This window comes from Temnothorax americanus, unplaced genomic scaffold, assembly GCF_048541705.1.
Source record: "Temnothorax americanus isolate GAGA-0224 unplaced genomic scaffold, ASM4854170v1 Scaffold11, whole genome shotgun sequence".
Taxonomy (NCBI): Eukaryota; Metazoa; Arthropoda; class Insecta; order Hymenoptera; family Formicidae; genus Temnothorax; species Temnothorax americanus.
The window spans coordinates 4,305,237-4,329,436 of NW_027509242.1; the positions used below are offsets into that span (position 1 = coordinate 4,305,237).

At 37.1% G+C, this 24,200-nt stretch overlaps 4 protein-coding genes across 12 annotated transcripts in view; all 4 read left to right on the forward strand.

The window, feature by feature from the left end:
• The window catches only part of LOC143907065 (uncharacterized), a 40,394-nt gene extending 35,580 nt beyond the window's left edge, over positions 1-4,814 (forward strand). The window contains exon 9 of the mRNA XM_077423582.1: positions 164-4,814. Coding sequence (XP_077279708.1) covers positions 164-3,350 — 3,187 coding nt within the window. The 3' untranslated portion in view covers positions 3,351-4,814. The remainder of the gene's footprint in view (positions 1-163) is intronic.
• Positions 4,815-5,284: 470 nt separating this feature from the next.
• Positions 5,285-12,402, forward strand: Opa1 (Opa1 mitochondrial dynamin like GTPase). 6 transcript variants are annotated; one of them, XM_077421956.1, is made up of 18 exons: positions 5,285-5,544; positions 5,910-6,153; positions 6,329-6,464; positions 6,568-6,696; positions 7,202-7,246; positions 7,664-7,753; positions 7,841-7,998; positions 8,074-8,237; positions 8,390-8,654; positions 8,728-8,919; positions 8,999-9,183; positions 9,257-9,418; positions 9,477-9,664; positions 9,752-9,966; positions 10,073-10,330; positions 10,408-10,608; positions 10,696-10,900; positions 11,131-12,402. In XM_077421956.1, the coding sequence occupies exons 1-18, from the start codon at positions 5,516-5,518 to the stop codon at positions 11,193-11,195; spliced, it is 2,931 nt and encodes a 976-aa protein (XP_077278082.1). In that variant the 5' UTR covers positions 5,285-5,515; the 3' UTR covers positions 11,196-12,402. The 6 variants fall into 6 exon arrangements, with proteins under 6 accessions (XP_077278082.1, XP_077278091.1, XP_077278122.1 ...); XM_077421965.1 differs by having other exon boundaries at positions 5,286-5,544; positions 7,667-7,753; XM_077421996.1 differs by lacking the exon at positions 7,664-7,753 and having other exon boundaries at positions 5,286-5,544.
• A 796-nt stretch (positions 12,403-13,198) lies between these two features.
• On the forward strand, positions 13,199-17,057 carry LOC143908366 (leukotriene A-4 hydrolase-like). Of its 2 annotated transcripts, none has more exons than XM_077426013.1 (10): positions 13,199-13,364; positions 13,841-13,956; positions 14,049-14,297; positions 14,381-14,449; positions 14,778-15,048; positions 15,274-15,572; positions 15,760-15,969; positions 16,105-16,400; positions 16,471-16,737; positions 16,910-17,057. In XM_077426013.1, the coding sequence occupies exons 1-9, from the start codon at positions 13,316-13,318 to the stop codon at positions 16,694-16,696; spliced, it is 1,785 nt and encodes a 594-aa protein (XP_077282139.1). In that variant the 5' UTR covers positions 13,199-13,315; the 3' UTR covers positions 16,697-16,737; positions 16,910-17,057. The 2 variants fall into 2 exon arrangements, with proteins under 2 accessions (XP_077282139.1, XP_077282130.1); XM_077426004.1 differs by having other exon boundaries at positions 13,201-13,364; positions 15,760-16,017.
• Positions 17,058-20,083: 3,026 nt separating this feature from the next.
• LOC143906171 (uncharacterized) lies at positions 20,084-23,671 on the forward strand. 3 transcript variants are annotated; one of them, XM_077422045.1, is made up of 5 exons: positions 20,084-20,259; positions 20,327-21,613; positions 21,674-22,522; positions 22,616-22,817; positions 23,011-23,671. In XM_077422045.1, the coding sequence occupies exons 2-5, from the start codon at positions 20,432-20,434 to the stop codon at positions 23,286-23,288; spliced, it is 2,511 nt and encodes an 836-aa protein (XP_077278171.1). In that variant the 5' UTR covers positions 20,084-20,259; positions 20,327-20,431; the 3' UTR covers positions 23,289-23,671. The 3 variants fall into 3 exon arrangements, with proteins under 3 accessions (XP_077278171.1, XP_077278180.1, XP_077278161.1); XM_077422054.1 differs by having other exon boundaries at positions 21,692-22,522; XM_077422035.1 differs by having other exon boundaries at positions 20,085-20,259; positions 20,327-22,522.
• Positions 23,672-24,200: the final 529 nt, after the last annotated feature.

Below are 24,200 nucleotides of genomic sequence, written 5' to 3' on the forward strand. Positions count from 1 at the left end.
CTTTTAATAGATGATCACAATCATCTCTACGCGACCATATTTTCTATGATGCAATTAACCACATGATTACGCGTAGGTTTAATAATGAATCGCGTTGTATCGTTTATCGATGTATGAACAATCTCATTTAATAAAGCTGTTATAAACCAATTTTATTCCGCAGCGGTTCCGCTCCGATGAAGCTGCTGGCGGAATTGGCCTGCGCCCGAGCTCCGACCTCCACGTCGCCGGTGGACACCGCGAACAGCAGCAGAAATCATCAGTCGGTGAAGATGGTCGCGGCGGCGGTCGCGGCGGCAGCTGCAGCTGCAGCAGCGGCGGCGGTGGCGGCCAAAGACACCCCGATTTCCCCAAAGAGGCCGGCGAAGGACTCGACGGTAACGTCAAGGAATTCGCTAACGAAGAAGACGAGGAATCCGATCAAGGAGTTGTTCGAGCGCAAGAAGGAGATAAATGACAGAAAGGAGCAGGAACGCTCGAAGGCTGCGCTCGTTGAGTTAAACGTGCAGAAGCAACGTAAGTCGAAGAAGAACAGGAAACAGCAGCAGCCGGAGTTCCCGCTGATTCGTAGGAGCGAACACTACGGCGGTTTAGCAGAAAAGAAGAAACGTCGCGATTCTCTCGACCGGAAAGGGGAGTCGGAGAGGATAAAGGACGTGTACGAGTTCGACGAGGAGGAGAGTCAAATGGCACCCACTCTGGGTAGCGTGTTGTCCTACAGGAGCCAAGTCGAGAAGAGTTTCGAGACCAACTGGTCGAGGATGAAGAATGTCGACGGGGATTTGAATGCCGTCTTAGAAAACGGCAAAGCGAATTATGCCACGGACACGAAGTTGGACGCTATGATCAACCGTAAATTCCAGGAGCTCGAGAAGTTTGCGCCAAAGACGAAGGGCGCCCTGAAGTCATTCCAGAGCGAGGAGCAGCAGCAGCAGCAGCGGGTCGCCGACCCGATTACCGGACCAATGGACGAATTCGTGGAAAGAAAGCAGCAACGCGTGAAACGGCCCGTAGAGCAGGGCTCCAAGCAATCCGGCAAGATCAAGAAACGAGGTAAAGGCTCGAAGAAGCGAGCGAGAAACGCGTGGTACGAGAACGACAGCTCGGACGAGTTCAGAACGGCAGCTAAGACGGAAGACATCGGCGTTGGCATTTCGAAGAGTCAACGCTCGTGCTCGAAGGGCAAGCAGAACCTCTTCGCGGAGTTGTCGACGTCGTCCGAGAGCGAGTACGAGCGGGACGACGTCGATTACGCGATCGCGAACGAGCAACGTTCGTCAAAATCGAGAAAGGATCCGAAGAAATTGTTTGACGTCAACATCGACGAGGCAGACGATCGACGCGTGGTCAACGAATCCGAATTCGACAACGAGGATCAAATCGCAAGCGATTGGAATCAAGTGCAGGTACAGAAAGATGCTATGAAGAACGATCACGACGGCGCGAAATCAGAGTCGGAAATGTCGGATCATTCGTTGGTGATAGACGAGAGGAAGATGACCGACGAGGCGAGGAACAGCGATGACGATGCGGATAATCAATACGAGAGAACGTTTGAGCTGGACGATTTGTATAGAGAAGATAGCTCGGATGCGGAGACAGAGATCGAAGAGAACGAGGAGCCGACCGTCGAAGAAGTGAAGAACAGAGCTGAAACGCATGCGTTGGATGCAACTTTGCAAACGAAACTTACTTCCACAAACACGAAAGACGATTGTACGGAGAATGAACTGATTTCCTTGGAAGAAGCTTTAGATCTCCTCGATCGGCACGAGAATCTCGATCAGAAAGCTGAGAGTGTACGTGCGAAAAACAATATCGTCAACGGTACTATGGACGATGCTTTTAACGATGGCGTTATTAATGAGGAAATGGAGGACAAACGTTTGAGTCCTATAGAGATGCGAGATGAAAAGGAAGAAGCAGACGACGATGTTCCGGTTTTGCCCGAGAAACTGTCCAGCAACGAGAAACCGCAAAAAGAATCCGACCACAATCTTCCTCTTCACGTGTTCCTCAGCAGAAAGGTGCAGGAATCGAAAAAACGAAAGCAACAACAGTTAGACAAACTGCGAGAGGAGCAAGAGCGGATACTCCTGGAATTTCAGCCGACCAGAAGACAAAGGAAGTGCGCGATAGGCAAGCAAGGTCTGCTAGCGGAAATAAGCAGCTCGGATGAGGAGTTGTACGTGAGAGACAGCAGCAGGAAAGGTAGCGATCACGACAAGTCGCGTAAGAAGAGGGAGTCAAAGGAGAAGAGGAAGGAGAGGTATCTCGAGAAGAAGCACGAACAGATGATTGCCAAGGAACAGAAAGCGATCGAAGAGGAAATTCTTCGAGAGGTCGGCAAGAGAAAAGAGAGTCTCGCACACAGCGTGGATGATACTGTCTCGAATACCGATGCCATGGTGACAGCCGTTTCCGAACAGATTCAAAGAAAGAAACATCAGACGAAGGAAAAGCATAAAAAAACTGGAGATGAACTTATTGACATGTGGTGCATGGGTCAGTTTTCACTCGACGGCTCAGAGGACAATCACAAATCGGACCGCGCTTTCTCTACTACGGAGAGTGACACGGAGAACAACGGCCACCGGTCAACCTCACCAAAACGGAAGAAACCCTCGAAATCGCCCGCAAAGTCGAATAAAGTTTCCAAATTTGAGAACGGAAAGATTCCGACGAAGGAAAAGCATAAAAAAACTGGAGATGAACTTATTGACATGTGGTGCATGGGTCAGTCTTCACTCGACGGCTCAGAGGACAATCACAAATCGGACCGCGCTTTCTCTACTACGGAGAGTAACACGGAGAACAACGGCCACCCGTCAACTTCACCGAAACGAAAGAGACCCTCGAAATCGCCAGCGAAGTCGAAGAAAGTTTCCAAATCCGAGAACGAAAAGACCCCGACGAGTAAGAGGAGCAAGGAGCCAACCGCGGAGAAATCCAAGAAGACGTCCACGGGCAACAAGGACACTAAGGAGCGCAGGTCATCCAGCGGGAAGCGCGACTCGGACGACGAGGAGCTAAAGACCACCAAGTCGTGGAACAAGGTCGAAGAAGGCGTCGGGGTTGCGATCGGCCGCCGGAAACGCACCGCTGCCCTTCAGCTATACTATTGGTCCAGTTCGAGCGACGAGGAGGAGGCGCCGGAGCCGACCCCGGCGCTCGAGGAGGAGGAGGACGATCGGCAGGAGCAGCACGGATGGATAGTGGGCGACTCCCACAAGCGGATGATAACGATGCTGGCGATGGAGAAGCAGCTGAAGGAGAAGCGGCGTAGGAGCGAGGACGAATTCGAGCCCGGCAAGGCGAAGAGCAAGAAGCATCGGAACAGCACCTCTTGATACGTGTTTCACGATTAAACCCGCGGATCAAATCCGCGCGACAGGCGCGATAGACTACGTCATCCCTCTATTATAGAATAAATATGTAAAACTGTGAAGAGAGGCGAGAAAGTGGAGACCATCTCTACGTTTCTCTTTAATGAGAATTTATTACGTTCTGTATCTTCCATGATTATTCGTGGTAGATCTGCCTGGGTAAATAGAAGCAGTGTGTGTGGTGGACAAGTGCGATCTATGAAAAAGTATTTGTTGCGTTCGATCTTTGTTTCTTCGTTTCTTCATGTTTCTTAGCGAGTGTGTTGAGCGAGTGGAAGTGATTTAGGCGTGAAGGAGAAAAAAAAAGAAGATGTAAAATGTACATAATTGCTTGGCGTTAGAGATTAGAGATTAGAAGAGTTATCCTCCCCTGTTGCCATTCTAAGAAAAATATGCTGTATAAATAAAAGAAATTCGAGCTCTTCTAAATACCGGAAGATATAGACTGAACGTGAGAAAGTAGCGGAAAGTGAGAAAGCACTCTTAGACAATACTAGGACATTTGTAACGTTTAGTTGTACGTAGGGGAGTCTCCCGCGAGAGAGAAAACGGGTGAGGTGAAGAAACGGGGGGAAACCAGTCACAGTCGCTTATTTAGGAAAAGGACAACGTGAAATCGGGTCCAATCGAGTTTAGCCACAGCTTCTACCAGCTTTTTTCGTGATTCGTAAAACGTATTTCTTCGTATTCTTGCATATTCTTACATGTTCGTACGTATTCTTACATATCGCAATGAATGAAGTAAGAAGAGAAAGAATTTCTCGGATAAAATGTTGTCTCGAGACAAAAGTACCACGTTCGAGGGGCTTAAGCGCTCGCTACGAACGAGCGGAATCTTTCTTGACCTTTTGCACGTTATTTTTACGAATTTTTCTAGATCTCATGCAAGCTTGCGTACGCGGCCGGCCGTGAAGCCACGTGGACACGCGGTCCACGGAGATACGGATATGCTTTATTAATGCATGAAACGCGAATATTAGTTTCTTTTCCTTTCATACTCGCCTCGTGCACATAAGACATAAGTATGTAGATTTTCATATATTATGAAAAAAAAATGTATATGTTATAAGCAAGTGACAGAAAAAATAACAAACGGTTATAGACTTTAAATGTAAATGTACTGCCATAATCATATATGTGTATATATATCATAATATATATATAAAATATTGTATATGTATAATATGATATATAATGTTATATATATAATTATATATATACATATATAATACGAAAGCCTATGCGAAATAGTAATTATAATATTATTTCTGTAAAGATTAAAAAGAAGAAATCTTTAGCACAAAACTAGGCGACGACCCAATGTAAATAGAGCATATTTTCAATGCGTCTGGAAAAGTATGTTTTGTAATATAAGGATTGCAAAGAAAAATAAAATTATTCGACAATTTCGTCTTTCTATTTAAATAAGAAAGGAAAGATTTATTTAAATGCACAAGTTTCGATATATTTTTATTCGAAAGAATAATTTGCATCGCGCGTTCTATAAATAATATAAATAATGTAGTATTTCTCTATCAAAAATATATCATTTTATGATTTTATTATATCTGATTTTTCATAGAGATTAATTTTTTATTTATTTGATTATTAAATCTTTCTCTTTAAATTACACAATTTTTTTACTCTAATTCAAATTTGGCACGTTTCTTTTTTTTTAAATGTCCAAGCAGTGTCGTCACACATAGAAATGTCCTTTTAAATTTAAATGGCGCGGCAACACTACCGTTTATGGCTGTTTGAACGCTAGGGAATATCGCGACGGCCAATCGGGGCCTTCCGACTTCCCGGAAGTGACCGTTTACGGTCCAGGAATTTTTTCGTTGTATATTGGTATCACTCCGAGATTGGCTAGGGACGAGGGACAATTTTGCGGCAATCAATGCCTCTCATGCCGTCCGCGGGCTACGTTTCCGAGCAAGTGGATGAATCGAGATGCATGTAATGCCCGGGATCGTCGGCTTCTCGAGGACGTTTTACACCTTTGATTTCCTGACTTACGTCACACGTACCTCGTTTCACGCATGAACGTGAAATTTCACAATTATCCGCCGCCTATCGTATAAACGCCGTTATTCGACAACGACGGGCGACGATTACACTCCGATAAAATGGAGCAAATCGTATGTGGAAAATTCGGGTGAGATAGACGTGATTATATTATTGAAATTAAACGAACCGACGAAATGTTCTCTCATTAAATTCGTACGTTACGCAAAATCATTCAATTTAATCTAATATAATTCATATTTCTTGCGACGGAGCAGCCGCTCGCTCCAATAGGTTAGCTCGTAATACCCCATCGTTAGAATTCACGTGTGAAAAGACACGTTTTTTAATCATCGTCATTCGTTTCAAGTTATATTTATACTTCATTGCCTTCTTTATGCTTCCCTCCTAAACTTCTCTGTCCTTTGAATCTTTTTAAGCAGCATGATCTTTGTTGCGCAGAATAATTTATGACTCCTTTTCTCCCTAATTGAGTCAACGTGTGTTTCTTTTCAGTCATGGCATTTTACTAGTCTCCAGGACCTCCAGGCATCCGATAACGATTGTCACCACGCGGAAGCTGATGTCCGGAAAATTTAATAGACACTGTAGACCACTGCTGGCATCGCCGCAACTACGTTACTTCGCAAATCCGTATCGTGGATACGCAATGTTGATAACGAGGATATTAAGGGGAGCGTTAAAAATTCGATACATTCTCTTAGGAGGTGCGGTCGGTGGTGGCGTTACCTTGCAGAGGGTAAATGTTACACAAAATGATTCGATTGAACTGTATGTAATTCATGTGTCTCTTGTAACGGAGTTTTGCATTTCCCAATTGGCACCATTCCTGCAGTTCTGTCCATTATACTTTATGAAATGTTAAAATGTAATTGTACTCGTTAAGTATTATAATTATTTTATCGCTCGTACAGAAATACGAACAGTGGAAGGAGGGATTGCCGGATCTGGGATGGCTAGAAAATCTGATGCCCAGTGAAAAGCGATGGCAAGATTTCCGCGAGTCACTCATGACGATGAGGACCAATGTGGCCGACAAGATCGAGATCGGTAAGCGGGACGAATATATAATCGTTCAGATCTGCGAATATGTGAGGCAAAACGAAACGCGTTAACGATTTGTGATTTGAAAAAATTGACAAAATGCAAACAGATCCACGTATAAAGGAGTTTGGGGTAGCTAAATATCAAGAGTATAGGAATCGGTTGTCTCAAAGATTGGATGACGCTATTAAGGCAGCAGAAAGTCAAAATAGCGACCAAGAGAATAGCTCGATACAGAGTGAGTTTATTGACGAATTTTTTTATATTTCTTGATATATATTTGTACATCACGTAACTCCAAAGAACCTATAATTATTTACCAAATGTCCTATTTTATCCGTTTATCCCTTTGTTACATATTTCTCCATTTGCCTGACATTTTCTTACCTGCTAATAATCCTAATCATCAAGAGATATGAATTGATACCATTATACCTAGTTTCTTTTTCCTATTTCCTTCTTTCCTTTTAATTGCTGTGATTTGTTCACTTATAACATTTATCTAAATTTATTGCTTGTATGCAAAAATGAGCATGATAAAGCAATTTGTGTGTTAACATTGATACATATATTTTTATCTATTATCTGTAAAGTTTGATTGGAAAATTTATGTTTTCAAAAGGAAATTTATTTATATTCTTGTAAAATGCGAATTTTACGTAAATTTAATGGTATGTAATTCATTACCGCAGAGCACTATTTCACATGCATGTTGTTAATTTATCGTGGTCTGTTCTGTTCAGGTGCATTTGATACCATCTCAATGGTAGCAAAACAAACTTATTCAGGTGTGTAAAGACTTTGAAATTATTTCACCCTTATTCTGTCCATTCAGCATTTTATAGACAAAGTGGTTTCTTGAAAATTGAAAATTAATTAATGTGGCAAATTTTTGCTGGCAAATAAGCTGTATTTACATATTAGATATAGAATCTAATGACAATGGACGCACATTTCAAATACTGAATGGGACAGAGCCATTATTCGCTGCTTTATTATATTGCATTAGCTTGCATACAAAGCAACATTATTTTTTTCTTCTTTTTTTTTTTTTTTTTTTAGTTTTATTTTGTCATACAAAAAAATTGCTTATGCACGTAAAATAGTCTTATTAATTTATCACGTTAGTTGATACCAGCTTTCTTGCATTTACAGAACAAATTAAAAATTGTTCGAATTAAAAATACGTGCTGTCTTATTTTAAGCAGAAACAAAAGAGCAGTTGTCCAAAAATGTGGTTGCCTTTGCACGTCCATTGGCTAGTGATAATACTGAGGAGGAACGTAAGAAAGCTCGTACGTACATGTCATTCATTTACGATTTCTTCACGATCGAAAATTATTCGGCATTCCAACAATGTCTTCTTGTTTTTCCCATTAAAGAATCTTCGCAACAGAGGATGGACGCCATGCAGGACGAGCTGATGCAGATGCAACTAAAGTATCAACGCGAAATAGAGAGACTGGAAAGAGAGAACAAAGAATTGCGCAAGCAGATACTTCTACGAGGGAGCCAGAAATTTAACAACAAAAAGATCAAGGTAACTTGCACACATATTGCGTTAACATATGTAACTTGTTTTAATTGTATTTCACGCTCTTTTTGTCCTTTACAGAAGTCATTAATCGATATGTACAGCGATGTCTTGGACGAGCTTAATGATTACGATAGTGCCTATTCCACTGCTGATCATTTACCTAGAGTAGTAGTCGTTGGTGATCAAAGCTCTGGTAAAACATCCGTGCTTGAAATGATTGCTCAAGCAAGGATATTTCCGAGGTACTTGTTTCTTTATTTTATGTTATTTTTATATATACTATTTGATTATAAAGAATATTGATACTGTTATATATTAATAATATTATTTACATTAATTTATTATATTCTTATTTAATATTAATAATATTATTATTATCATCTTGGTTGTACAGAGGTGGAGGTGAAATGATGACGAGAGCGCCAGTTAAAGTCACATTGAGCGAAGGTCCCTATCATGTAGCACAATTCAAAGATAGCTCCAGAGAATTCGACCTCACGAAAGAGTCGGAGTTGGCCGATCTCAGGCGGGAGGTAGAACTGCGTATGAAGAATAGCGTTAAGAATGGAAAAACAGTCAGCCCGGATGTCATTTCTATGACGGTGAAAGGACCGGGCCTTCAACGTATAGTTCTAGTCGATCTACCTGGTATTATTAGCGTATGTATATAATGCTTTTATATCATAAATTTTCAAGAAAATTCCACTTACAAAATTTTGTTTTTTGAGACAGACAGTAACCGTTGATATGGCGGAGGACACTCGCGAGGCAATCAGACAAATGAGCCAACAGTACATGAGTAATCCTAACGCAATCATTCTTTGCATACAAGACGGCTCCGTCGACGCGGAAAGAAGCAACGTGACCGATCTCGTAGCTCAAATGGATCCGTCGGGCAAAAGAACGATCTTCGTTTTGACAAAAGTACGAAACGCTATTTTCTTTTTGCTAAAAAAAATTAATGGATGCAGATATCACTGCAATTGTTGTTTTCTTACGGCAGGTTGACATGGCGGAAGAGAATTTGACTAATCCCGAAAGGTTGCGCAAAATATTATCCGGCAAACTATTTCCGATGAAGGCGTTAGGCTACTTCGCCGTAGTCACTGGTCGTGGCAGACAGGACGACAGTATACAAACGATCAAGGATTACGAGGAGCAGTTCTTCAGAAATTCTAAACTCTTCAAGTAAGTCTAGACAAAAGTGTATTCGAGAGCGATGACATTAAATGCGATTATTAATGAACTTCTGATTATTCAGAGATAGTCTAACAATGTCCGGTCAAGTGACTACCAAAAACTTGAGCTTGGCGGTAGCCGAATGCTTTTGGAAGATGGTCCGTGAAACGGTGGAACAACAAGCGGACGCATTCAAAGCTACGAGATTTAATTTGGAGACGGAATGGAAGAACAATTTTCCGAGGTAAACAATTTAAAAGAAGCTATTTTGGTTTCGTCAACTTATCTTATTACGTATTTAGGTTGAGAGAGCTGGACAGAGACGAGCTTTTCGAAAGGGCGCGGGGCGAAATTTTGGACGAGATAGTCAATTTGTCCCAGGTATCGCCGAGACACTGGGAGGAAGTGCTGATGGCTCGAAATTGGGACAAAGTCAGTATGCACGTTTTCGAGAATATTTATCTGCCTGCTGCTCAAAGTGGAAATCCAAGTACAGTATATATTGATAGATTGTTCTTTCTCCATTGAACAGACGGAAAATTTTCTCTACTCTAAAGGTAACGTTTTTCTGTTACAGATACGTTCAATACCACTGTCGACATTAAGCTCAGGCATTGGGCAGAACAACAACTGCCTGCGCGTAGCGTTGAAAGTGGATGGGAATGTTTGCAGCAGGAATTTCAGAATTTTATGTCACAAGCTCGACTTGGTTCGGATCACGACGATATTTTCGACAACCTCAAGAACGCCGTAGTAAACGAGGCAATGAGACGTCATTCGTGGGAAGAGAAGGTGAATAACATTTTTCGGCTTATTTCCATCTTTTCTATTCTCTCTCTTATAAAAAGTCATAGTATTAATAAATTAGGGATATCAAAAGGCATATTTCTTTTCTCAGGCATCCGAAATGCTACGCGTTATCCAACTTAACATCTTGGAAGATAGAAGCGTCAACGACAAACGTGAATGGGACCAGGCAGTACGTTTCCTAGAAACCTCGGTTAAGGAAAAGTTGCAGAGTACAGAACAGATTCTGCGCGATATGCTGGGGCCTAGTCGCAAGGAACGGTGGATGTATTGGCAGAACCAAACTGAAGAACAGCAGAAACGTACGGCGGTCAAGAACGAGCTGGATAAAATCCTTTACGCCGACAAAGTACGCGCACACAGAGAATTGCAGTTAAATAAAGCTTTATTGCATTTATTGTATGATTACAGTATTCTTGATTACAGAAACACGCACCTACTTTGACGCACGATGAGCTCACAGCTGTTAGGAAGAACTTACAAAGAAACGGATTAGAGATCGATAATGAATTTATTCGAGATACATGGCATCCTGTATATAGGAGATTTTTCCTACAACAGAGTTTAGCGAGAGCGTACGATTGCAGAAAAGGATATTATCTGTACCATACCGGGCACGAAAATGAAGTACGTGAAAGGAATAAAAGAAATTTAAACAATGTATATTTACATGACCGCTCGAATCGGACATTTTTATAGACAGGATTCTTTCAGATGGAATGTAACGACGTAGTGCTCTTCTGGCGAATTCAGCAAATGCTGAAAGTCACCGCGAACGCGCTTAGGCAACAAATTATGAATAGAGAAGCTCGTAGATTGGACAAAGAGATCAAGGAGGTCCTTGAGGATTACAGTCAAGATAACGAGATTAAACAAAAGCTACTCACAGGCAGACGAGTCACATTAGCAGAGGAACTCAGTATGTATTGCAGAGAAATATCTCTATATCACTAACTATTCGCATAATTTATAAAAGTCTCTGAAATTAATTTAGAAATATGTTTCTAATATAGTAAATAATTATGTCATTATTTTATTAAATTATATAATTTAAATATAAAAGTAATAAATAAATATGTGATCAGTATTGAATATTTGAATATTTTATTTCTGCTAAATTGCGCCGCTAATTAGCATTTTTATTTTCAGAACGGGTCAGGCAGATTCAAGAGAAACTAGAGGAATTTATTCAAGCGCTAAATAAGGAAAAATGAGCGTATTAAACGGAATATCAAAGTTGAGCACCATATCGCACGTAAAGCGAACCTTTGACGCGATTCGCGATCGAATGGATGGTAGATGAGTATTTAGAGATCTCGTCTCGTAAAATAGTGAACATACATGGCAGATTCCTACAGTTTTATTCGGGAAATTGATTGCCGATTGAAGTACTGAATTCACGAATCGTCGAGTATTAGGTCTGTTTTTTATTGCTGCACTGCTGAACTAGTGCAGTAAGTTAGAGTGAAATAAAATATACTTGTCCCACTCTAATAGTGTAATCGACTAGGCCGGGTTTCAGCGACCCGAGAGCGATTCATAACGTTACTTCGGCAAATCGACCACGATTACGCTATAACTTATTGCACTATTTCAGCAGTGCAGCAATAAAAAACAGACCAAATATTAGTGCGAGCGCATAATAGCCCGCATAAGTGACTGCCCGTGGTCTTAGTAACTTTGTGTAACATATTATATAATAGAAGAAGTCGAAATCTCTCTGCGCTCTGATACGATTCAGATTTGTAAATACGCGATATGTAATCGACACATGGAAGAATCTTATCAATATGTACAAAGATTCTTAAAATATATTGAGTAATGACATCGCAATAATTGTTTCCTGAGCAACCATATTTATACAAAAACGCAGTAGTAGAATATTATCATGTTAGAATCATGTTACAAAATCATGTTATAAATTTATTGTATTATTACGCGATAAATAATAGTGATAAAATGTTATTGCGACATATTGCACGTTTAATAGCTTGATTTTATAATTTTCTTTTTAGAATCCCAACAAATTAAAATATCTTTTTGTTTTATTATAATTTGTCTACGTCTAATTGGCATTCGAAAAACATTCTTTTTCCAGAAATAATATATGGATACGATTTATAAGAATTTAATATTTTTGGCAATAACAAAAGTTTTTTTAAAAAATCCAGTAAGCATCTCACAACACCTCGACCAATTGAAATAAAAATTAAGTCACCCCAGTGATTAGTAATTTAGTGAATGGTGTATATGTCATAATAACTATGCAAATAGATAGGTTCTTATACAAATCATGGTCCGTTTCTTTTGTGTTAAGTCGCGCATGCAAATCAGTAAATTACTAAAAATAATGAACAATGCATTTTTAGTAATTGGGGTAACGCAGAAAATTTATAATAAATAAAGGTTTTTAAACTGCAATATTCAGAGTTTTAATCTTTTACCATTCCCTAGCTATTCCTATCACATTTATTACAATAATTAGATTACAGATATTTTGCTAATTATAAAAAGTTGAAATTTATGCAGTTGCACACACACATACACAATACTGTATACTTTAGAGACTAAGGATAGGTATATGTGAGTGCGTCGTATGTCATGAAAACAGTTTTCATATGTTAATTATGTGAATACTGAATACTATATTTACAAAACTTTAATAGCATATTAATTAAAATTAATAAAATATTTCAAAAACGATTAACCGTTACGTCAAAATAGGGTTTTCTCTGTAATCCTCTGACCAAATAATATTCAGCAAACAAATTGCATCTTGGCCTAAGCACTGCTTTCTCTAGTGATCCCGCAGCAATAACAACCCTATAAGCCGGGATTAATTCGGTTTGAACAAATTTATATATGTGGCTTGGTCTTGAGTTACAAATTCATTTTCCAAATAAAGAGGACATTATTTTTATTTATTTCTTTCTTATTTTTATTTAAACGCGTCATTTCAAAATCGTCTTTTCTTCCGCTATTATTTCCACGATTCTCATGTCAAAATTGTTCAACTGCAAATCTAACATCTCGACTATATGCTGTAGTATTATATTTCAATATTTAAATTTTAAACGAATAAATACAAAAATAAAGCCTAGTAAGAGTGTAACCGAAGTAAACAATCCCTTGATTTGTCTCATATATATTCAGTCTTTCATATATTAGTGGCTGAAAGTCACGGCCTCTTCGGCTATCCGCGGTACTCTAATAAACAGACGACGTTGCCAGACAAAGGAAAACATGAGCAAAGGTAGAACTATAACTGCTGTCAGTTTACAACGGTCCGTTACAGAAGATTATAAGGAGCTGTGTAGAGTGTGACTCTTCTAACATGGATATTCTTTCAACAAATGATGATCCATACAGCTGTGCGCTACCAGGTACTTTAATTATTTAATTAAGCTACATGAAAATGACGTAAAGCATTTAAAGTGTTTCTATTTATTCTTTTTTATTAAGAATATAGAATGAAATGACAAATGTTAGCACAATTCATTTGGGAAGACGAGATTCTCTTCCCGTTGTACATACATACATTTAATATACGTGTCTTTAGAAATTAACAATTTTCAAAATAAGATTGCTATTTCGCGACGTTAATTAACTTACAATATTGTCAAGTGCATAAACTGGTGTTAGCATAAAGACTTGAAAATTATTTACGTACATCAAGAAACACGGTATAGTGTCTCGCGTAAATAATATACCGTACGCAATTATCATATATTAATTTTAATTACAATATATCGTTTTTGTCATGTACTTTTGTCATGTACATTACATTTCTATATTACCAATTTTGTTACCAATATTAACTTATATATTTTTTATATTTCTATACCTGTCTAATTATTAGAACTTGCGCGTGTAAGCCATACCCATTTAGAGTTGAATGTGGATTTTAAACACAAAGTTCTTAAAGGGAAAGCGATTTTGACTATAATAAAAGAACGGTTAGATGCAGGGACTGTTGTGAGTATAAGTAGTGAGATGTTTTTTTTTTTTACATTCAGCAAAAATTTTGATTTGTTATTGATATGTATAATAATGCCGAATAATTATAGTTTCTGGATAGCTGCAATCTTGATATAAAAAAAGTCACAGATTTGCATACTGGGTTACCGTTATGTTATGATATTGGACCTGATTGTTCTCGCGGAAGTATATTTAAGATAGAGTTGCCAGAAATGTATCGTGTAAAATATAAAATAGAGATTGAATACCAAACAAGTGAACATTCACGTGCACTAATTTGGCTAACACCTGAGCAAACTGCCGATGGCAAATATCCTTTCCTATTGTCTAACCCCAAGGTAAACTTACAGTTAAATAGATAAATAAACAAATCAATTTATCTTGATCAACGTACGTTTAATATAGATTTCAAATCTTTTAGTATACATATGCAAGAGCCATGTTCCCATGCCAAGACACACCATCTGTCAAAACTCAGTATTCTGCTAAGGTAAGAATTTATACATAGACGGTATTTATATGGATTCTTTACTCGTTAATTTTATACATATAAACACAGTAACACGATTATTATTAATACAATTCATAAAGTAACGAAAAGTTTGGAAAGAAATTGTTATGTATGTAAATCAAATTAATTTCAATATGTTTGAAAATATGCATATATGTATCTATATTTATAATAATTGATTTATATCTATATACATATATATATGTTTACATGTTCTTTTAAGCTGTTTTGGCAAAAATTAAATTAAACGGTATATATTTATTTTTTTTATGTATATTTTTCATATGTCTTAAATTCTTATTTCTAGATTTCAACACCAAAGAATTTTAGAGTTATAATGTCCGCAAATTTGAAACATGTATTTGAAACTCAAGACCAAGTCATACATAAATTCGTTCAAAGGAGTCTAACACCGGCTTACGGGGTATTTATTGCTGTGGGATCACTGGAGAAGGCGAGACTTGGTCCAAGAAGCAATGTGTTTGCTGAATCCAAATTTATCGATGAAAGCCGCACGACGTTTGAGAATTTTGAAAGCATGTTGCAGATTACCGATTACTTATGTGGATTTTCTTTGGGTAAAAAACATCAACTAAATTACATATATTTACCAACTTAATAAAACACACACACACACACACACACACACAATAAAGTTTTATTTTTGTAGATTATAAATTCTCTTCTTTTTTATTTGTTACTTATTTTATTTATTATTTATTTATTTATTTATTTTTATTATTTATTATTAATTTATTATTAATTTATTATTCTTTTGTTATTATATACATTAAAATCTCTAGCTAAACAAAATATATGCGTGCTTCCACCAACTATCTCGCCAAAGTATTTCACAGTACAATGTCTAAACGTGATATTTGTATCGCCATTTTTACTTCGCGGAGATATCTCTTTGGTCAATTCACTTGCTCAGCAAATCTCACACTTGTGGACAGAGTATATTGTTGTAAATTATAATCACATGTGGTTGAATAAGAGTATTGGTATGTTTATTTGCAAAAAATTTATAAACAACATGCCGATTGATGAGAAAAAAAAGGAATTTTTACGAATGAAAATGGACCGCAAACTGGTAAAAAGGGTAAAGTATTAACTTTTATTACAGATAAAACAAATAAAGTAATAAATAATGGTCGATTATGATGCCAGATAATAATATTTTGTATAATATACACACAATTAATACTCTTTCTCTCTCACACACACATACACACATTGCACGTTTTGGGGTATTCCTACTATATATTATTAGCGAAAATGTATTATAGATTGAAGGATACAAGGATATCGGTATATTACAAAGTTTAATACCCAGATTGGGAAATATTTCGCCTAATTATCTGATGGAATGTGTGCCTTATGAAGTGGGATGTATGCTCTTGGAACAGTTAGAGCGTGAATTAGGACCATCGATATTCGGAAAATATCTTAAATTATATTTTCATACTTTTCTACACAAAAGTATAAACACACATTGGGTAATAAGCTTGATTGATTACGGTGCTAATTTTTGTAATAAAGAAAAGGTGACGAAATTTTTACTCAAATAAATTATGGTTTTATCAGTATTTATATTTGTAGTATTAGAAATAATCATTTTTGTGTTGTTTTAGATGATAATAACTTCTTTTGATTGGAGCATACACTTTTTTTGCACAGAACCACTTATTCCAGACATTTCAATAACCGCGTTGGAAACAGCATGTTCCAATTTAGCGGAAGAATGGATGAGATTGGATGATAATGCCGAAAATATACCTCGTAAATTCGTAGAAGTAAACTCTTATTCTGATATTGAGAAAATAGAATTTTTAAAATACCTATATGATTCGTCTGTCGGCCTGACCGTGATCAAGATAAATTTAATGTCAAATTATTTTGAGTCCCATGCCCACAGTTATGAAATACGGTAAATATGGAGTATATCCGCGTTTAGACTGATTCACATTTGCGTAATGTAACATGCACCTATTTCTCAGGTTCCGTTGGATACGTTTGTGTATCAAAAATCGATGGGAACCTATAGTCGATACCGCCTTGAATTTCGCCATTCGCTTTTCTACGCCAAAGTATGCGTGTTCTATATTTAAAGATTTATACGAATGGAAAGAAATACGTCTAATAACGATCGAAACATATAGACGGAACCAGAAAAAGTTCTTTCATGAAACTCAGGAAAACATTAATTCAATTCTGCATCTATAAATATTGACATTAACAACCAAATCATCTTTTCTTTTTATAAAGTAAGTCAATATTAACTGACATACAAAGTAATTTATTTAGACTATATAACAAATGTGTGTGTGTGTGTTGTACAATTTATCGAAGAAATGTAAAAATTTTTATATCATACATATTTTGCCGGATAACTTGACTAAAATTTAAAAAGTTGTTTATTTTGTCTGTGAATTACAGGTCTAAAGATTGAAAACGAGTTGGTGCGCAACAGGATATGATGACGATTCTTATTGGATCGTTAAAAATATTTAAAAAAAAAAAAAAAAAATTTGTGAAAAAAATTAATTATATAAAATAATATATAAATAATTTGTTAATAATCGATAAATAAATTTATCTTTGCATGAACATTTCGTTAAATTTTTTCTCGTATAAATAAAATGAAGTACAGGTTGTTTCATATAAAACATCTGAAATCCTTATAGGTGTAACCAAAATAAACAATCCCTCGTTTTGTCTCACACACATTCAATCTTTTATATACTAGCTGAAAGTCACAGCCTCTTCGGCTATCCGGTATTCTAATCAACCGACAATGTTGCCAGACAAAGGAAAATATGTGCAAAAAAGCGATACTGTAACTGCTATCATTTTATAACGGTCCATTACAGAGGATTATAAGGAGCTATAGCGCGTGACTCTTCTAAAATGAAAATTCTTTCAACAATTCTAATGATCCATACTTTAATTGTTTAATTAGCTACATAAATATAATATAAAACATTTAAAATATTCTTATTTATTATTCTTTTTCAAGAATATATAGAATGACAAATGTTAGCACAATTCATTTAAAAAGATTTCGAAAGATGAAACTACTTTTCCCCTGTCTCACATATACTTTTAACACACGTATCTTTATTAGAATTAAAAATTTTCCAAAATTAGATTACTATTTCGCGTTAATTAACTTACAATCTCTCCCTTGTGCAAATCTTCTTAAATATATAAAATGTGTTCGCATAAAATTTTGAAAATTATTTGCGTGTATTACAAATATATAAATAATACCGTACGCACAATGATTATGATAATTTTAATTACAATATACTGTTTTTGTCATATATTTATACGTACTACATTTGTATATTACCACTTATTAATTATATATTTTTTAAATTTCTGTACCTCTCTAATTATTAGAATTTGCGCGTGTAACCCATACCCATTTAGAATTGAATGTGGACTTTGGTCCAAAAGTTCTAGAATAAAAAGCGATTTTGACTGTAGAAAGAAAACTTACAGCTGACGCAGTAGTGAGTAGAGAGTTCCTTATTTATTCATATTAAATTACAATTTTTTGATTTATTAATTATTAACAACGGTCTGGATATAATAAACGTCAGAGATTTTGTTACTCGGTCACCGTTATACACATTATGCTATTGGACTGAAGATATTCCTTTCACGGAGGAGCGTATTTCTCATACGTTTTTTTATTTCTTATAGATTTTAGTACCGAGGAATTTTAAAATTACAACTTATAACGCAACGTTAATACTGTAAAATTCTTCGGCATTGAAATCTAGAATCGCAACGTTGGAAAATGTATCTGAAACTCAAGGCCAAGCCATATATGAATTCGTTCAAACGAGACCAATACCGGCTTATGGGGTATATATAGTTATATTATTGCTGTGTGATTACTAGAGAAGGCGGAGCTTGGTCCAAGAAGAAATTTGTTTGTTGAAGCCAAATTTATCGATGAAAGCTGCCGCACGGCGTTTGAGAATTTTGAAAGCACGTTGCAGATTGCCGGCGACTTATGTGGAGTTAATTTTTTGGCTGAACTTTATATAAATTTCCGGCGGTTTCAAAAGACGCTCGCTCGGCAAATCTTCACACATGTGGGCAGAGTATTTATAGTTACAGGTATACATTTATAATTTATCAATAAACATACCGAGACCAATTTATAATGTTTTATAAAGAAACATACTGAGGTCGAGGTTGTGTACATATAAGAGTCGATCTCGAGTTCGATATGCTTAATTCGTTACAAAAAAAATTATAAATTGAATGCCGATTGATGAGAAAACAAAGAAATTTTTGGAAATAAAAATTAAGCACAAACTGATAAAAAGGGTAATGAATTAACATTGATTAGATAAAGCAAATGGGGTAATAAATAATGGCGAATATGATGACAGATAACAATATTTTGTAATGTATACACACAAGAATGTCGTTTGAAAAAATTAAATATCTTGAGAACGGGACGGTGAATTATCTTTTTTCTGGGCTTAATCGATTCAGGGGAGCGTTCCTTTTTTCGATATAAAAAATAAAAACTATCACTTTTGGCAAAAGTTGTTCATCATCGAACTACCTTAAACTGCCGCTAAGAAAAATAAACACTAATTTCCACAACTATTCCTTCTTCAATTTTTTTTGAAAATGTAATTGATTTTATTTCATTACTTTTCAGTAAAAATGTTCAGAAAGTTAAACTTTTGTTAAAATGTCATTATTTCATAATTATGTTTTAAAATAAAGCCGAATTTGGTTCTAAAAGTAGCTTAAAAAAATGGCCAACCATTAAATTAAATAAAAAAAATAAAAAAATAAAAAAAAGGCATTTTGATGTAACGTAAACGAACAATTAGTATCAGCGTGCTATGGAAGCACTCACCCAACATAATCCAACAGCGAAATTCAATAATTATTTTGGCTGTGGTACTGTGTAATAAAAAAATATGTACGCAGGCAAATTGTAAAAATTTGTGACTAAATCAAAATGTAAAATAGCTTCTTAGAAGATGTGTGATACATCAATTGGAAGCAGTGTGTATATGGTGTATATTATGAAGTTCTTGACAATTATAATATTATATACAGAATAATACAGAATAATAAGATAATTTTCATTACATTTTTCTTCCGACTGCTGGTATGCGTTTTATATAACAATTTTAAAAAGTACCGAATGCGTTCCAAAAATCATTGAAACGAAGCAGTCCCTGCGCACAAATATCTAGATATTTCTAATGGAGGATCCTCCACACCGGCCGTCCGACGCACAAATATGTTCGATATCCAAACTTTGCGCCGTCCATTTGCCGACCTTGATATCCAATAGGAAAATTTGTTTTCTAAAATTTCTAGTTAATGATTTTTTTGTTCCTAGACAATAGAATTCTCTTATTGGACGTCGGATCGTCGTACTACGTCGGACGCCGAACGCGGTATTTCATTCGTCGCGCCACAAATTTTTCAAGCGTGTTGATTGGTCACAAGATGGAAAAGTTTTCAAGTCTTTATCTCGTAGCCAATCAATACGCTTGAATAATTGTATTTGTACATATAATGCAATAGTACCTTAATTCGGAAATGCTCGTTTTCGAGCGCTGCACACGCGCGGAAGAATCTTGCCGGAGCGCAGTCCGCCGATCGCAGGAGGTTGTCGATTTAAGGGGATGGCCCAGGGATCTCCCCTCGTAGCAGTGATTCCTGCTCCATTTATTGTTGCATATGCATATGCAACTTGATCTTGGCAAATCATTCTTTGCGATTGAGTTCGTTGAATTGTATGTGTATTTTATTATCTAAGAAAAGGTAATTTCCCACTTTTTAAGCATCATTTATTTGACACAGGTTATATCCCCGACATCCGAGGGGGATTTTACCGCGGGATCGAGAGAAGTGGCGCGAAGCCGGAGAGAGGTCTTTATGTCGACGTTTTGAGGCTCGCGCATGTAAATGGACATTCCGGCGGAATTCCCCCCGCCGGCGAAGAAAAAGCGCACGCTGACGGAGGAGGGCAAACAGCGGCCGCTGGAGTGCGAACAGAAATTCCAGCGGCCGCTGGAATGTATACGGGAATTCGAGCTGCCGCAGCAGTTCCCCAGCACGATGGAACAGGCTCTGAAGAGCGGTATAGGTGTCAAGCCTCTCTCGTCGAATGTGATTGTGTCAGCATCCGGTCCCAAGACGGATGTCCGAGTTCCCTATAATCTGCAGAAGCTGAGAATCCTGTCTCCGAAAGGGAGAGATCTGGGTGAGTTCAACGTGAAGCTGAAACCCGCCGAGCTGCAAGGGAGCACGATTACCATCGCCAAGCTCAAGCCTGTTAAAAAGTTACTCACGCTGACTCCGATCCCGCATCCAATGTTTCCACAGAGGATACTTCCGCAGAGCATCGAAAACATTCCAAAGAAAAATTGGACACAGCTGTCTTGCGGCAGGAGTATTATTTCTTGCGTTGATAACGGAAGTGGGTTGCATCAGCAGCAATCTAAGATCCAACCGATGAACATAATACTCTTGAATGATCAAGGTACGGAAGATAAGGTGAAAAAACAGACACTTAATAGTAATATTAATATTAATACTAAATTAATACCAATTAATGCCAAGGCACCTTCTACGAATGGGATAAGTTCCAAACGTTCTGTGTGTCAAACTGATAGCAGTAATCATAAGTATGTAGTAATACACCGTGGAACAAGCGATACAGACGTTCGTAATTGTACAAGAATTCAAGAAACTGCTGCTGAGAATACCAAGGTTTTTTCAGCTATAAAATCACGATCTCATAAAGAACTTGTCAAATCACCGTGTCTCGCAAAGAGTGAGAGACTCGCGAGAAATTCTAGCGATAAGAATGACGCACCGCTGTCTGACAAAAGTTTTAAACCAAGTAAGAAAAAACGTATATATGCTGCTGTAAACACGGAAAATGGTTGGAAAATGGTTAGGCCTTCGAGGAGTGCGAGACTTGGACAGAAATACAATCAGATTGATAAGAATTTAAATGACGACGGCTTACGTGCTAACAGTAGAGAAAATTTCAACAGTAATGAAGTCTCGCACAAGTCGCAACATAAAAGTAATTCACTTCAAGCTAAGTCTGATGTAGTTCCTAAGAGTCAAGTGCCCGAGGTAAATATACAAAATGTTATGACAGTTATACCTAATAATAAAACACTTTTCTCTAATCAGAATGAAGTTTCGACGCAGGCAAATACAAAAAATGTCACGAACGTCCCAGATCTCGATACAGTTGGACGCGAGACACAGTGTGACGATACGCAAAACGAAGGTTCGAAGGCAGAATCTCGAAATGATCATCTGGTTGTCGACGATCACGCGAGGGATACTCCACAACAAATTACAGACGCTGTACAATCAAATGTACAGGATGAGAATTCACCTCGGGAAGACTTATCGGATCGATTGAGTATTATAAAAAAAGCGATGGATAGCGTGAAGGACAATGAGCTGCGCGAGCTGGCGTTGAAGGCCCTGGCCGACTGCGGCATCGGAATCGAGAGATACGTCCCGATACGTCCGCCGGAGGATCACAAAGCCGTGCACGACACGCAGGTGCAGACCACGGTGTTTGGCCTGCTCGATCCTAATTCCTTTATATTGATAAACAAAGATTTGGAAGACGTTCACAGGCTAGATCAGGTTACTCTTCAAGATATGCCCGACAATGAAAATCGATTGGCGGACGATCCGCACTCTAATAATAATTTCGTATCCAAAGACCCTGATGTAAACGAGCAAGAGAGACCATTCGACGTAGATAGTTTTGTGGAAGAATTTTGGAAGGAGGATACAGATGCCCTTAAAATGAAGGAGACCTTATCGATGACGAGAGTAAGATGTAACAGCCTTCTGGAGAATCTGCAAAGAGACTTTGAACGTGTTAAGGAATACGATCAAAATGGCATGTTGAATATACATAACGCCGTCGTCAGCGATAACGTCTATCTCGTTCGGAGACAATTAATAGTACTTCAGCACTGTAAACAAAGCGTCGATATATCAACTGAGGATGGAGTGGTAATTTAATTTATTTCCTTTATCTAATCTTTCTCGCATTTAATTTTATCTAATTTTAAAAGACATACATAATATGTTTTGCATGCTCCGCAGACGAGTTTGGAATTGGCGATCAAGTATGACGCGTGCAGCGAGATAGTGAAGCTCTTACTCGATGCCGGAGCACAGCCGGTGATATCAAGATCCATACACGAATCGGCAGTGATTATAGCCAGCAAACAATCGTCACCGATGTTGCCGATGCTCGTTAGCCGGGTCTCGAATTCGGATTTACTCGATCAAATTGATTCGGACGGTAAGATTATTATATACATATATATATATACATATATATATATATATATATATATATATATATATATATATATATATATATATATATATATATATATATATATATATATACATATGTATGTATGTATATGTATATGCAAGTGAAATTTTGTAGAACTGGTCACCGTCATTAACGTCATCTGTTGTCTCTTAAGGTCTCGCGGCGATACATTATTGCAGTATACACGGTAATTTGGAAGGAGTCAAGGCACTTATATCAGCCGGTGCGGCTGTAGATCTGAAGGATATGAAATCGGGACGGACGGCATTGTTTCACGCAATAGACAATAGTCATACGTCGGTGACGCAAGTATTGTTAAATTCCGGTGCTGTCGCGAACATTGCGAATTACGCGGGGCAAACTGCTCTGTCCATACTTGGCGATCCGAAAAGTTTAGCTTTTAAAATGTCATTGAAAAAAGACGTGACGTAATCGTTTTCTACTTTTACTATTGTTACGAAATGACGTGCCCTCGACGAGACGTAACACCCTATCAGTGTAAAACTATTTTACGTAATATAACACGAAAATTATTTATTTGTTGGAAATGGTTTTAGTTTTAATACTTATTTAAACTAGTCAAAATAACATGACGTAATACATCTACTACTCTAAGATGACTTCAATCAAATTCCGATTAACTGTACCGGTGATTCAACCGATAAATTGTTTAAGACAAAATTATTAATATTAATAAAACGGTATAGATAATATTTTACGAATTAGTCGTCGATTAAGTAATGGAAGTTGAATGAAAATCGCCGTTGAATATTTTCCAGTGTTAATACATTGTTTACATAGTAAACAATTCTTTTCTTTTGTAAAAAAAATTTGTAGAAAGAAGACAAGGAATATATTTAATTTTAACAATGCTGCAAAATTAGATTTCAATATTTATTTTTATATATGTGTAACATAAGTGCTAGTTTTATTTATTTACATGTAAATACTAGGACAGGAATCATTGATCGGACATATGGGGTTTTCCATGAGTCCAGCATCAAAATAATTAAAAGGACAAAATAAAAGCTTTTACAATCTGCTCAGTATGTCCACCATTGTTCTCAATACGCGAAGTTAATTTATATCCAGTCAGAAAACGCATGATTAATGATCTCAAGGATAATGATGTTACATGCACATAATGATGCTAGATTTATAGGATATTCTGCATAATAGTAGTTTTTTAAGACTATATTTAAAATATTTGTACATAATTTTGTGCCAAAAGTTGCATTTTATATATATTGTATTATATACAATTTATGTATTTAATTGCCTTAACTTTGGACATATGTCCATAAACGTATGTAAAAACGGCAGATGAATAGATTTCATAAACTA

Coding starts and splice junctions, on each gene's coding strand:
- Opa1 (XM_077421956.1), top strand. CDS start 5,516: ATGGAGCAAATCGTATGTGGAAAATTCGG. Junction 8,920..8,998: donor CGATCTTCGTTTTGACAAAA/GTACGAAACGCT, acceptor TTCTTACGGCAG/GTTGACATGGCGGAAGAGAA. Junction 9,419..9,476: donor TGGAAGAACAATTTTCCGAG/GTAAACAATTTA, acceptor TTACGTATTTAG/GTTGAGAGAGCTGGACAGAG.
- LOC143908366 (XM_077426004.1), top strand. CDS start 13,316: ATGGATATTCTTTCAACAAATGATGATCCATACAGCTGTGCGCTACCA. Junction 14,450..14,777: donor AAACTCAGTATTCTGCTAAG/GTAAGAATTTAT, acceptor TCTTATTTCTAG/ATTTCAACACCAAAGAATTT. Junction 15,573..15,759: donor ACCGCAAACTGGTAAAAAGG/GTAAAGTATTAA, acceptor AATGTATTATAG/ATTGAAGGATACAAGGATAT.
- LOC143906171 (XM_077422035.1), top strand. CDS start 20,432: ATGGACATTCCGGCGGAATTCCCCCCGCCGGCGAAGAAAAAGCGCACG. Junction 22,523..22,615: donor TATCAACTGAGGATGGAGTG/GTAATTTAATTT, acceptor CATGCTCCGCAG/ACGAGTTTGGAATTGGCGAT. Junction 22,818..23,010: donor CGATCAAATTGATTCGGACG/GTAAGATTATTA, acceptor TTGTCTCTTAAG/GTCTCGCGGCGATACATTAT.